Source organism: Mauremys mutica, chromosome 4, assembly GCF_020497125.1.
Source record: "Mauremys mutica isolate MM-2020 ecotype Southern chromosome 4, ASM2049712v1, whole genome shotgun sequence".
Classification (NCBI taxonomy): domain Eukaryota; kingdom Metazoa; phylum Chordata; order Testudines; family Geoemydidae; genus Mauremys; species Mauremys mutica.
Genome location: NC_059075.1, coordinates 79,997,693 through 80,012,393, shown reverse-complemented (window position 1 = coordinate 80,012,393; position 14,701 = coordinate 79,997,693). Strand labels below are relative to the sequence as shown.

General features: G+C 44.9%; 1 protein-coding gene across 10 annotated transcripts in view; it reads left to right on the top strand.

Annotated features, from left to right (window-relative positions):
• PRR5L (proline rich 5 like) overlaps positions 1-14,701 on the top strand; it is an 81,603-nt gene that overhangs the window by 19,001 nt on the left and 47,901 nt on the right. For 9 of the 10 annotated variants that reach the window (XM_045013819.1, XM_045013815.1, XM_045013814.1 and 6 more), the window contains 2 exons: positions 12,632-12,935; positions 13,647-13,727. In XM_045013819.1, coding sequence (XP_044869754.1) covers positions 12,766-12,935; positions 13,647-13,727 — 251 coding nt within the window. In that variant the 5' untranslated portion in view covers positions 12,632-12,765. Of the gene's footprint in view, positions 1-7,203; positions 7,225-12,631; positions 12,936-13,646; positions 13,728-14,701 lie in introns of those variants that run through there. The other variant, XM_045013820.1, reaches the window with a different exon arrangement.

Genomic DNA, 14,701 nt, shown 5'->3' with positions numbered 1-14,701 from the left:
CTAGTAAAATATCTACCTGCAAGTTGGGTTAGCGTGGGTGCAGTGGAGTGGTGGCATCAGCTCCAGTACCTCCATGGGGGTGGTGATGTTAATACTCATCCGGTTGAAGTTTTCTGCTTTGCAAATTGGCTTGCAACCAGCACAGCAAACTTGAGTCATTGACATATGACTTTGCAGTGGTACAGCAACACTGGCAAATAGTGCCGGTAAGATGGCAGTTGGCCATGAGGAATGTTTTCTTCCCCCTCATGTTTAATCCTGTTCTGATTTTGTGGAATAGAAACAGGATGAACCCTAACATAGTCCTTTACTTACAGTCTAATGTCTTTAACTAAATTCATTAATTCCTTGAACTAGACTTTCTGCTCACAGAATTTACACACTTTACTGGTTTTACCAGCAAAATTGGTGATTAAGGGTATGCCTACACTGGCAGACTTACATCGCTGGCAGTTACATCGCCACTCAGAGAGTGCTGAAGGGAAACCGCTGTTGTGTGTTCACATTGTCAGCTGTCTGCGCAATAGCGTGTTCACACTTGCAGCGGTATTCAGAACAGTGCATTCTGGGCAGCTGTCCCACAGAGCATCTCTTCCTCTTCTGCCGCTAAGAATTGTGGGAAGGTGGAGGAGGTCATGGGGCATCCTGAGTCCTGTTCCAATGCCCTGTGATGCATTGCTTCGCATCCCAGCAATCCCTGTGCTTCCGTCCGCATTTGGCACCATCTTTCAATGGTTTGTGTATTGCATGCTCTACCTCTTTGGTCTGCAGGAATGGATCCTGTACTGTTGACCAATATGCTGCTTGCTCTCACTAATATCTCATGAGTGGCAGTGGAGTTATTCCTTAAACTACAAAGGCAAGAAGAGTTTGACACTGATCTTGCCACACGTAGTAGCTATGATATGAAATTGCTTGTGGCATTCACGGAGGTGCTGACCACAGTGGAACGCCCTTTAGCACTTGGGAAACAAGCACTGAGGGGTGGGATCACATCATGATGCACATCTGGGATGACGAGCAGTGGCTGCAGAACTTTCGGATGACGAAAGCCACATTCATGGGAGTGTGTGATGAGTGGTGCAAGGACACGAGAAGGAGAGTTGCCTTGTCATTGGAGAAGTGCATGGCGATTGCAATGTGGAAGCTGGCTACTCCAGACTGGTACGGATCGGTTGCTAACCAGTTCGGAGTGGGAAAGTCGACCGTTGGACTTGTGTTGACAGAAGGGTGCAAGGCTATTAATCACATCCTGCTTTGAAAGACCGTGATTCTGGGCAACATGTGTGACATTGTGGATGGCTTTGCACAAATGGGCTTTCCTAACTCCGGAGGGGCGATAGATGGCACACACATTCCAATTCTGGCACCAGACCACCTAGCCACCGAGTACATTAGTCTGAAGGGATATTTCTTGATGATTCTCCAGGTGCTTATGGATCACCGTGGGCATTTCATGGACATTAATGTTGACTGGTCCGGAAAGGTGCATGACACATGCATCTTTTGGAACAGTGGCCTGTTCAGGAAGCTGCAAGCAAGGACTTTCTTCCCAGACCAGAAGATCACCGTAGGGAAAGTCGAAATGCCCATTATGGTCCTGGGAGTCCTCGCCTACCCCTAAATGCCGTGGCTTATGAAGCCATACACTGGGCACCTTGACAGCATCAAGGAGCAGTTCAACAACAGGCTGAACAAGTGCAGAATGACTGAGTGTGCTTTTGGCCATTTAAAGGCCTGCTGGCGCTGCCTCTATGGGAAGCTGGACCTGGCCGATTACAATATTCCTATGCTTATATCTGTGTGCTGTACGCTCCATAATATTTCTGAAGGGAAGGGTAAAAGCTTCACTCAGGACTGGACCTATTAGAGGGGTGCAGCGTGGGGCTATATGGATCAGGGATGCCTTGAGGCAGCAATTTGAAGCTGAAAGCCACTAATATTTGTTGCTATGCTCAGGAGTGCAGTGTTTGTAATGCTAGGAGGTGATTTGTGATTGGTGCAGATGATGCACTGTGAAGGTTTAAGAAAATTGCCTGTAGCCTTGCAGGGCTCTGTTTGCTTTCAGTTAATGGAATAAAGATTGCTTTCTAACCTAAACAATTCTTTTAATAAAAAACAACAACCGGAGAAGAGAGACAAACAAAAAAACACATCAGCACTGTGGGGGATGGGGGGAAGGGAGGGTCCCAGGAGGAGGTGGGGTCCCAGGATGGTTAAAGATTTGTGTATGTCCAGGTATCATGTGCAACCTTGTCCTATGGAGTACAGTACAGCGGGTATTGTACTTCAGCAGGGCTAAACTGCAGAGGGACGGGTGTTGAGTGCAGTGGGTACTGGGAGTCCGCAGGGCTGGACTGTGACGGGTCAGGAGTGGAATGCAGCGAGTACAGACTGGAGCCAGGAGGTTGATGATAGTGTGTTGCCGGTGTCTGGGGGGGGCTTCAATTCTTGTTTTTTGGCCACGGAGTGCATCATGACATCATGCATGACAGGGGAGGTCCCGGATGACTGGAAAAAAGCTAATGTAGTGCCCATCTTTTAAAAAAGGGAAGAAGGAAGATCCAGGGAACTACAGGCCAGTCAGTCTCACCTCAGTCCCTGGAAAAATCATGGAACAGGTCCTCAAGGAATCAATTCTGAACCACTTAAAGGAGGGGAAAGTGATCAGGAACAGTCAGCATGGATTCACCAAGGGCAAGTTGGAATGACTAACCTAATTGCCTTCTATGATGAGATAACTGGCTCTGTGGATGAGGGGAAAGCAGTGGATGTGCTATTTCTGGACTTTAGCAAAGCATTTGATACAGTCTCCCACAGTATTCTTGCCAGCAAGTTAAAGAAGTATGGGCTGGATGAATGGACGGTAAGCTGGATAGAAAACTGGCTAGATGGTCGGGCTCAACGGGTAGTGATCAATGGTTCCATGTCTAGTTGGCAGCCGGTATCAAGTGGAGTGCCCCAAGGGTCGGTGCTGGGGCCGGTTTTGTTCAATATCTTCATTAACGATCTGGAGGATGGTGTGGACTGCACCCTTAGCAAGTTTGCAGATGACACTAAACTGGGAGGAGTGGTTGATATGCTGGAGGGTAGGGATAGGATACAGAGGGACCTAGACAAATTAGAGGATTGGGCCAAAAGAAATATGATGAGGTTCAACAAGGACAAGTGCAGAGTCCTGCACTTAGGACGGAAGAATCCCATGCACTGCTACAGACTAAGGACCGAATGGCTGGGCAGCAGTTCTGCATAAAAGGACCTAGGGGTTACGGTGGACGAAAAGCTGAATATGAGTCAACAGTGTGCCCTTGTTGCCAAGAAGGCTAATGGCATTTTGGGTTGTATAAGTAGGGGCATTTCCAGCAGATCGAGGGATGTGATCATTCCCCTCTATTCAGCACTGGGGCCTCATTTGGAGTACTGTGTCCAGTTTTGGGCCCCACACTACAAGAAGGATGTGGATAAATTGGAGAGAGTCCAGCGGAGGGCAACAAAAATGATTAGGGGGCTGGAGCACATGACTTATGAGGAGAGGCTGAGGGAACTGAGATTGTTTAGCCTGCAGAAGAGAAGAATGAGGGGGGATTTGATAGCTGCTTTCAACTACCTGAAAGGGGGTTCCAAAGAGGATGGATCTAGACTGTTCTCAGTGGTAGAAGATGACAGAACAAGGAGTAATGGTCTCAAGTTGCAGAGGGGGAGGTTTAGGTTGGACATTAGGAAAAACTTTTTCACTAGTAGGGTGGTGAAGAACTGGAATGGGTTACCTAGGGAGGTGGTGGAATCTCCTTCCTTAGAGGTTTTTAAGGTCAGGCTTGACAAAGCCCTGGCTGGGATGATTTAGTTGGGTTTGGTCCTGCTTTGAGCAGGGGGTTGGACTAGATGACCTCCTGAGGTCCCTTCCAACCCTGAGATTCTATGATTCTATGCAGAAAGTCCTCTTTATTTCTTCGTGGTTGCTTTCTAATTCTGTGCAGCCATTCAGCCGGTCATAACAAAGAGGGAGGCTGGGCTCCCAAGGTTATATCTGTGAAGAACAAAATGCCACATTTTACAGAAGCGGCATTGTTTGCAACACACAGACCACTGATTCAAAACATAGCTACTAGTCACACACCTGTCACTAACTGGCTGACCCCAGGCAAGCACACATGAGCCACAAGCCTCCCAAAATGGTGAGTAACCGCAGGGGCAGGGGAAATCTGAGTTCCAGGACCATATTGTACACTGGGCACGTGGCTCTTGGAGAGAGCCAGCACTGTAAAGGGGGGCTTATAATCATTATTGTCCCCACATTTTCCACAGGCTGTGTTCATTATGGAAGATATCTTGCTGCTAGGGGTGAGCAGGGAATCAAGGGAGGGTCTTCTCCACCACTGCGGCTTCTGCCCTGGCCCTTATGCGGCTCGCCTGTGTGCAGCAATGGTGTCATCGCCCCCTCCCCCCCCCGTCCCAGCCCCCAGTGATGGCAGAGTGGCATGGGAAAGTTACCTTAATGGGACAAGAAACAAAGCAGCTGTGCCAAAGAACCTGCCCAGTATCTCCATGAGAGTTTCAGGGAGATCTGAGGCAAATTCCTGTGAAGTGAGGGAGTAAGTCAACACCCTGTTCCGCCGCTCAGACGAGGCATGTGGTGGTACGTGCATCCTACAGACACAAGCCTGCTTTCTGCAACCCTCCTGCCCCGCAACAACTCACTTCAGTGATTCCCAAAATCAAAGCCACTTACCAGGGGCCTGCTCTCCTGTTTTCGCTTCACCAAGCTCTGACAACTGTGACTGGCTAGGGGTAGAGAAGAGCTCCTGGCTGCATGCATCTCTGACCTTCGAGTTGTCCTCTGCCTCTGGGTCCCCCTTCACATCCACATCCACATCCAAGATTTCCTTCTCTGGCCTCGTTCCACTCTCGACTGGCATGTGAGCCACTGAAGTCTCCACAGTGGCCTTCGCAGTGGAGGTGGGGTCGCCGCTGAGTATCGTGTCCAGCTCTTTGTAGATCCCGCAGCTCATGGGCGCAGCACCAGAGTGGCGGTTTGCCTCTCTTGCCTTCTGGTAGGTGTTCCGCAGCTCCTTCACTTTGACCCTGCACTGCAGTGTGTCCCAGTCATGGCCCCTTTCTGTCATGCATCATGAAATCTGTCCGTAGGTATCATAATTCCTATGGCTGGAGCATAGCTGGGACTGGACAGCTTCCTATCCCCAAATGCCAATGACGTTCAGCAGCTCAGCATTGTTCCAAGTGGGGGATCGCCTGGTGCATGGAGCAGGCATGGTCACCTGGAAAGATGTCCTGAGACCACTGCATCCATCACTGATCAAACAGGAAAGGGACTTTCAAAATTCCAAAGGAATTTATGGGGTGGGGATGCCAGTTGGTCACCTGAGGGCAGGGCAGTAGAGTTCAAACCGATGACTAGAGAGGCGAGAACAGGCATTGTGGGAAACCTTCCGGAGGCCAATCGCTACGCTGTAATTGACCAAGGTGTCTACACTGGCACCGGGGTGCTGTAGCCCTGGCGCAGAAAGCTGTATGCTTCTCGTCAGGGTGGTTTTTTTTACAGCACTGCAACTGCGCAGTTTCTGTGCACTAAGTGGCCTGGCAGTGTATATACCTTGGGAGTTACAATGCAGAAAGCTGCTTTACTACACAGAAGCTTGGCAGTGTAGACAAGACCTAAAAGCATGCGGAAGCTGTTGTCTCTTAATGCTGAGAATTTGACAATCTTATCAGAGGGGTGTATTCAAACTTGTAGTCTGACCCTGCAAACCCTACTCTCATCCTTGGACTGTGAGCTCTTAGGAGCATGGGCTGTGTTTGTTCAGTGTTTGGAAATACCTAGTCTATACTGAGCACTAGAGTAAATAAATAATGAGTAATCCTTATTCCCAGGAGAAGTCCTATTGAAGACAATAGGACTGCTTACATGAATAAAGGTTTGCAGGATTAGATCCTTGCCTTGCTTTCTAAGAGGCTGATCCAAAGCCCTTTGAAGTCAATGGTTAGATTCCCATTACTTTCAGTGGGCTTTGGATCAGGTCCTGTAGTTGCTATGGACCAGATTTTAAAAGGTATTTAGATGCCGAAAGAAAGAGAGAGGCACATAGTGGGGTTTTCAAAGGCACCTAACTCCCATAGAGATTTTCAACAGCACATAAGTGCCATTGAAAATCTCTATCTGTGTCTTTAGGCACCTAAATACCTTGGCTCAGTGGGCCTAATTCAAATCCCATGGAAGTCAGTGGGAAGACTCCCATCGACTTTGATCAGGCCCTATGGGAGCTACAAAACAAGCCAGTTTTGAAGTTTCACCTATCCTTGAATTAGCTAAAATAATTTCTGATCAGGACCTGTTGTTTTAGAGTGGGGTTTTGTTAACTATGTGATTTTTGGGGGGGAGGGGTGGGCATGAGGATTAAAACCTTAATTGACTTGGTTTAAATTCATTCTTCCTTCTCTCACTCTACCCCTCCAAAAATCTAACTCACGTGACGTTTCCTTGAGGAAACTGAGCAACTGGAAAAACAAATGGAAATTGGATTGCAACCTTAAGGGTAGCAGGCACTATCTGCGCTCACTTTAAAAACACCACAACTGAGCCCTTGTCGACACTATTGACTAATGTCAGTATAACTACGTTGCTCAGAGGCATGGAAAATCATGCAGTTATTACAATCTAACTCCCCATGTAGACAATGCTATGTTGGTGAGAGGACTTCTGTCGACACAGCTGCCGCCTCTCAGGGAGGTGAAGTACCAATGCTGATGGCAGCTAAGCTAAGCAACGCAGCTGCACCAGGGCAGCTCTGTAAGTGTAGACAAGCCCTTATGTTCATGCGCATGCACACATTGTTTTGATGAACTGAAGGGCACTGAGGTAGAATTTTGTGGACTATCTGCCTTTGTCAGTGTGGCCTTGAAGTAAATAATGTAAAGAAATGTGATTCAGAAAGAATCGTGACTGGATTGTATCAGCTGAACACACATCATTTAATTGATCACGTGTTTTGTTAAATATTTACCGGGCTTGAAAAAGAAGCAGCTAACAAAATTCCTGCCTGGTTCTTTTTGCACCGTTTTGTATCTATTTAAGTTGGCTGAGTGGGGTGGAGCTGTGTTTTTACTGCGGGAAGCCATTCATGGAATTGTAAAGCTGACACAGTGGGAAATCCCTTTTGAAATTATTATTTTTCCTAGATTTTTATGCAAGAGTCCTTAAAGTTTCTGGTATATGTTGTTTTTTCCAGTTGCATGAATTTTTAATTCCATTTTAAGTGTGCCTTACAATAATATCTGTGTTGCTTTGGTGCTACCTCTTGAGTCTAACTGAACCCCCCCGTTCTCTGTGGCTAGATTTGAGGAGGGCTGTGAAGGTTTTGTTGGGTGAAGAATGCTCATTTGATTTTTTCCTTCTGCATCTGGTTTAAAGTTGCTTTTTGGCTTGTGGCAGCTTGGTGTGAATTTACTTTTGGTCTTGACAAATACAAGTGGTGCCAGTTATTCTATTGCAAGCCTTTCTGTCCCTTGTGCTACTGCAACGCCTGCCTCCGCTGGCAGCCATCCAACACCCGTGCTGCCTTTCCAAAGGAACTGGATTCCAGTGCATATTGGACCCTGCTGCCCTGGATCTGCAGAGAAAATACCAGGGAAAAGTAAAAATAATTGAAGACACAAACAGTCTGTTCTCTTGTTATTTAAATATTTGTTGTTTAAATATTTGTGTTTTTTTTAATCAGCGCTGCATCATCTGGAAGATGCATATTCTTGAAGAAGTGCTGCCAACTTTCTCCCTTTGTCACCCCTTCTTTGGTATTCCTGAAGTTTCAATAAGGAGCAAGTCTTTTTGCTGATCTTTCTTCTCTTCCAGGCAGCCAGATGTATTTTGCCTACTGCAGGGACACCTTTGGCTAAAATCTTTTTATAATGAATTCGTCGGTGGTTTTCATAACTATCTGGAGACAAACAATTATAAACTAGCATTGGTCCCTTAATTTGACTGGTGGTGAGGCTATTTCTTACCTAACTTTTGGAAATATCAGCTTCCAACAGACATGTGTCTGTACATGTGTTTCCTCTTGCCCTGTTTGGAATCTGTAATGAAAGCGTTTTCTGAAATGTAACATATTGCAGATGGATAACGTTGCTTCATTGTCAGGTTACGCATATTCTCCAGTTTAGAAAGCTGGTGCCCAATCATGCATTGTTTGTGCACTTAAAGACCACAAAACTCTGTGGGCTATCTTGTGTGTGTATCAACTACAGATCTGCTTTGTTTGGGCTTCAAAGGCTTTTTGGCAGACAGATATTAAGCTTATAATTAGGGATGAGTGAATCAGTTTGGGTGCGGGCCTGTGGGATTGGGGTGGGGAGAAGACAACAATAAAACATCTTCTTGAACTTTGACAAACTTCATATCTGAAAAACATCCAACATAATTAAGTAGATTGGGAGGAGGATCGTGTTGCCAAAGAAGACAATGACTAAATTACCATGAAGAGGGCGCTACTCTCTTGCATCTAGAGGTGTGTCACAGCACTGAACCATGTGCTTGTACTGGGATAGGTTGCAATGCTGCTGCCCAGTGCTATATGTGGCCTACAGCTCCTGAACTTGTGTCTCCAGAGCTTGACACCTTTCATGAGCACTAATGAAAGGCAGTATTGCCTAGCTGCTAGAGCACTAGACTGGGACTTGGGAGGCTTAGGCGCTATTTCCAGGTCTGCCATTGGCCTGCTGGATGACTGTGGGCAAGTTGCTTTACTTCTCTATGCCTCAGTTTCCCATCTGTAAAATGGGGAAATGATACTTCCCTCCTTTTGTAAAGCACTTTGAGATCTATGGATGAAAAGTGCTATATAAGGCTGGGTGGCATTATTATTATTATAATCTCATGAAACATTTTAGAGACATGGAGAGGAAAAATCTTGGACAGGACTCAGTGAAGAGCAGTAGGAACGGGGGATACCTTTTGCTGAAATCTTTTAAAATCTAATTGGTTCTTTAGCATTTTCATACCAAACAGAGGAGAAAGAGTTATAAACTTGTCATACTCAGCATTTTGTTACGCACTGTGGCATTCCTGGTAGCCAAAATAGCTGGAATATCATGAAGCCTCCTTACAAAACTATAACTATATTAATGCCTCTCTAACCACAAAGATAGTCAGCACAAGCTGTAAATTACACATTACAGAACACGCAAAATGGACACAGCCAACTAACAAGATTTGCTTGCATAGAAGATACAGAGTTTATAAGGAAGCCTTGTTTTGGGGACCTTTTGTCTGGGGGTGGAGTGCGGGTCTCATTACTGTAGAAGGAAAATTTGGTTTCCATCAAGTCTAGGAAATGCATCTGTTTGGCAGATACTGCAGAGTAGTGATGGGAGGTTCAGGATCTGGTTTGGATGCTTAGCAAAATGTAAAATGATCATAGAATATCAGGGTTGGAAGGGACCTCAGGGGGTCATCTAGTCCAACCCTCTGCTAACAGCAGGACCAATCCCCACTCAAGGATTGAGTTTATAATCCTGGGTTTAGCTGGCCAATGCTCAAACCACTGAGCTATCCCAGGTCTGCAAAATTTAAGCTTGTTCTATCAACAGAATGTTGTCTCGTGAGCATTCTCTTTTCTCCTGCTTTTTGGTGGTCTGAAAATAACAAAAGTAGACTGTAGGATGGGGAAAATGGGCTCCCACAGTTTTTGACACTTCCATTTGGAGACAGGCAACACACTGGCTAATTGTGTTTTGATGCCCTCTAGTAACTGGTGCACATAAAGGATAATAGCCTACTATTCTTACTAGTTAACATTTGCTGCTTTAACTTAAATGGAAGAGGCTTTTGTCTTTGGGTCCTGAAGCAATGGAAAGACTCCCAATGACTTCCGTGGATTTTGGATCAGGCCCTTGGTGCTGTAGGTCTCAGGTTCAGTTCCTGCTGATGACCTGTAGTTAGGATTGTTGCACAGGAATTGAAGATGTGCATGAAAGTATGATTTGGCATAGGGGAATATTCATCTTTTATCCACAGACCAGAACATGAACTATCTGTCTGTGTGACTTACAAAAGCTTAAGGAAAACAATATGTAAATTGCAATCAGCAAGAGTGAGCACGTTCTTTAGTAAGAGCCATTCAAGAAATCTGTTGGAGGGCCCTGAAAGATTCTGCAGCTGTAGTAGTGGAATTTGCTGCAGAACCCATTTCCTCCTACAAATTTATGTTCCAGAATCTAAGCTTTCATTTTAAGAAAAGTTTTAGCCCTCTTAACTACAATTAAGAATATGAACCTAATTCAGTGCAGTCATCGTAGTTAGGAAAACCTGTATGCATTTTTTAAGGACTAGCGCATGTGTCTTAACTATGGTTATGTACACTGTCTTGTGACATAGTGTGTACCTGGTGTAAAATAATGTTTATACTGCACTGCATCAGCACTGAAAAATGCATACACATATCTTGGATGTATATCCTGAATTAATAACTCTGAGAGGTGTGAACTTACCCTTATTCATTTCAATAGGCTGTTTTAACTCTGAAACCTAAAGATGATACATGTCATCACTTAACTATCTCACTGCTAATCTTTTAGGCAGAAGCATCCAGCTAACTTACTTATTCCAAACCTTTGTTCTAAATGTTAAATCTTTGTTTCCAAAAGAGCTGACTTCCCTGTACCCAGCTACCCAAACTTTCAGCTTCTCCCTTGGCAACTTCTGCAATGTGGCTGGACATTTTCAATACCAAAATCTGTAGCACACTTAAATGTCAGGACAGTGTAAAACACATGAAATTTAATATGACACAGCTGTGATACTGTCCTGATCGTATTATTCATTTTCATAATTAACTTATAAAACCTCCATATTTTTAATTGAAATATAGTAGATGTAGAATCTCCAGTCTACCACCCCATTGAGCATCTGTGTAGAATTTAGGCTCATCTTGCAGCAGATTAACTGGGTTCTGCATCATTTAAAGGGGCAGTGCCAAGAAAAAAAATGAATTGGAACATCACTGCTGCATGTGCCACAGAGCTCTTATCCAAACTGTATTGAACGTATACAAAGGATCTGGGTGAAGCTTTGGACAGAGATGTATAGACTTTAAGTTCTTTGGGGGTGATGACTATTTATTAGTGTCTCGTATAGCACTGAGAACATTCTTGGTGCTTAACAAGAATGAGGTTCAAGTCTTGTTATTTTCTTTAAGATGATTCACCAATCTGTAGTCATAACACAGTGTTCTGATACCCTTGTAATGAATGGCATCTCTGTGGAAAAAATGCAGTGTGAGGAGGGTCACAGCAACCATGCCTAAATCAGTCAGGCTCTTTAGCTGTCATAGATTCTGGGGCTTCCTTGAAGTCTGAGACCAGGTCCTGAGGACAAACAAGTCTTAAATCAGTAGGTCATAACCTGGCAGATGGATACGAAGGGTGGGGGTGGGGAGGTGAAGTCAGGACTAGTTTGGTAGGGAAAAAATGTGCCTGTCACTCATGAAAAGGTTAATTTGAAAGCTGCTAGAAATGGGTTCATGTCTTCAGGGAACCACCAGTCAACGGGAATTTGTTGTGTTGGTGCAGTGTTTCTAAACTGGATTTTCACTGGCTGACTATATTGTCTTTTGCTATCCTGTTGGAGGCATAGTGGAAAAGAGGGGTTCCTGCCTTCCATCTGTGCAGCTTAGCTAAGCATAGCTGTTGTTTTCAAGCAGTTCAGGGGGAAAACTTCTAAAGTACCATCTCTCCAAATACTACAGGAGGAGATGGGTAGGAGGTGGAGTAGAGAGGCTTCAAAAGTTTGGGCTAAGTGTACGAATTTTTGAGAGTTTATCCAAATTCCACCTAACTTCTGACCCTTCTGCAGTTTACCCAAGGCTACTTAATCATGTCTTGGAAGATGACAGTTGGGAGGGAAGTGTTTCTACATTTTAAACTTGGTCTATCAGTTGCACCTGGCTTGTGGAGTAAAACCTCCAGGCCTCCTTATGTTACATCATTGATTCTCAAATCACTTTTGCAGTCCCCTTATTTTGTTCCTTGCAATGGGTGTTTGGGTAGCCTTCACTTCCTCCCCATCATGTCCTCACGGCCCAGAAAAGTTACAGATGACATTGTCTCTTCATCTTCTTTCTCCCTGTATGATTGTTTCTTTCTTCTATTCTCAGTGTCTTTCCCTCCATGCTGCCTGGGATGGGCATGGCACTAGTGGCTCCAGATTGAAGTGGCTCTAACAGAAGTATTTAGGCACTTATGCTCTCACAGCAGAGCTAAATTAATTGGGAGGAGAGAAGAGATGCTTGGGCCATTGGGCTGTTACCTCATTTACATGGCTTGTTCCCATGGCTGGCTGCCATTAGGTACTGCTGCAGGGGCAGGCTGGGAAGGGGGGCTGCTTTCAAAGAGCTACCTGCCACTTGTCCTAAGTGTACACTTGTGGGAGGGGTGGATTAGGGGGTATGTAGGTTTCCTTGCTCCCTTCATGTGCCCTACGCTCTTCCTTCTCTTCACCAGTCTTCAGAACTATTTTGTTTCCTGAATGGTATCTTGGAAAACACCTATCTTAAGGCATTTCATACTGTGCATGTTTGTTTAGGCCCAGCAATTACGAATCAACTCTTTGCTTTTGTTACAGGGTGAACCCTTGGATTTGAAGGAAGGAAGCCCAGTGTTTGCCAGAGAACTCACAACCTTGATACCCTCCTTAGTTTGACCTTCAAGAGGGGAAGACTTCTGGCCCCCTTGACACCTTTCAGTCCAGCTGAATCTATGACTGGGGGTTCCACCCTAGCCCCGCCCTTTGCTGTCCCATTCCAGAAAATGGGTTCATTTCGAAGGCCCAGGCCTCGCTTCATGAGCTCCCCGGTGCTCAGTGACTTGCCACGTTTTCAAGCAGCACGACAGGCTTTGCAGCTTAGCTCCAACTCTGCGTGGAACAGGTGAGGCCCTGCCAGTACCAGGCCCGAAGTAGCTCTGTTTGTAAAGATCTCTAGATTTTGACCTCAGGTGACTGATCCAAGGTATTTCAGACTTTTTTTCAGCTTATTCAGTCTGCTAGTGAGGATGAATGAATTTTGGGTGCTCCTCAGATTTTGTCTGCATTGGGAAACTGACTCATTGTTGATACAGGTTGGTTCTAACAATCTTCAACTGTCCTTTCTTTAATGGTGTTGAGAGACTGTGTTCATCTCCACTAACAATCAAACCATTGTACACACTGGTGCTGTCTACAGAACTCGCTCCAATGTGGACAAGAACCCACAAATATTTCAGATGCACTGGTTTAGTTAGTCATCTATCCCAGGAACAACGCTGGATGCTTTGGGTTAGGTGCTGCAGGAATCCAGAAGCACTGGTACAGCCGTGATTGTAAGATGTATAGTATGTGCCACAGCCCAGAACTTCTATGCATTTTGTGTAATGGTTTTCCCTTTAATCACTGTAGATACATTTGTCTCCCCTGTAGAACACAGACAAACAAGAGCAGTGATTTCCAGGGGAGAAAAAGTGGAAGTATATAAGTGCAGTTAAACTCCCCACCCCATTATGTCCACTCAGCTGTTGGCAGCTAGCTCACATTGCTCGGTGCGTTAAATCATCCAGACGTGTGTTATTTATGGATGTTGTACTGTCTTATTTCTCTTTGGCAGTGTTCAAACAGCAGTGATAAATGTGTTCAAAGGGGGAGGCTTGCAAAACAATGAACTTTACACCCTCAACGAAAACATCAGGTATGTTGCCAAGTTGTGTGCAGAGAGCCCTTTTGGTGTCAACCAGGTGGTGAGGTGGGGTGGAGTTTTGTGGGGGAAGGGAAAAGGCTGTGTTCAACTTCCTCTTCTTTTGCCATTGGGGGATGGGAGATATGTATCTAAGGTTTGGAATCTGCTGTTCTGGCCTGCATGGATGCGCGTTGATTTGGGTACAGGGGATTTTTTCCCTTCTTTGGGATTTTATCTTCTTTGTTAGATACTAAAGCAGTCTTGCCAACTCTTACAATTTTTTCATTAGCCACATGATATTTGGTGTTTTTCCTAAAGCTCCAGCTCCCAGAGTCATGTGATTATGGAAGACTCTCTGCTTTCTTGTAATAAATAAATAAGATACTAGCCTTCATGGTGATGAAGAAAAGCTTGAAAATGTGAACCCTAATGGTTCAAACTAGAAGATTCTTTTTATTTGCCTAACATTAGTTATTTTTAAAAGCCCATGATTTTTAGGCAAATCTCACGGATGTTTGAATGCTTATGGTTGTCAGGGTTGATTCAACTAAGACCTCCTAGTCAAGGGTGACTTAAAAACCCACTCTACATTAGGCGACTTGAATCTTGGCTGAAAACGGACTTCAGCAACAGGTCTGCAAAATGGTTTACTTTCTTATGGAGACCAGACCGAGCTATTTTCAATATTGTTGAGACACTGAGACTGAATTTTGGTTCTACTTTGATTCTGTAGTAGAGTCCATTCACCCTTTCACTTTCTGGTCTTTCCTACATTGAGAAATTTTCTTATTTCAAAACCTGCTGAATGCAGCGTCAAAACCAGTTCAGTGAAAAAGTCCCTGACTGCTTGAATCCAGGCCTATACTACAACTCCCAACTGTTTTTACTATCAGTTTTGCTAAACTAGTTTGAAAATGGGTTCAAATTGTTAGGAAAACTTCCCCAGTGTAGCTAGGTTACACTGACTGAAGCTGTATTGAAAATTT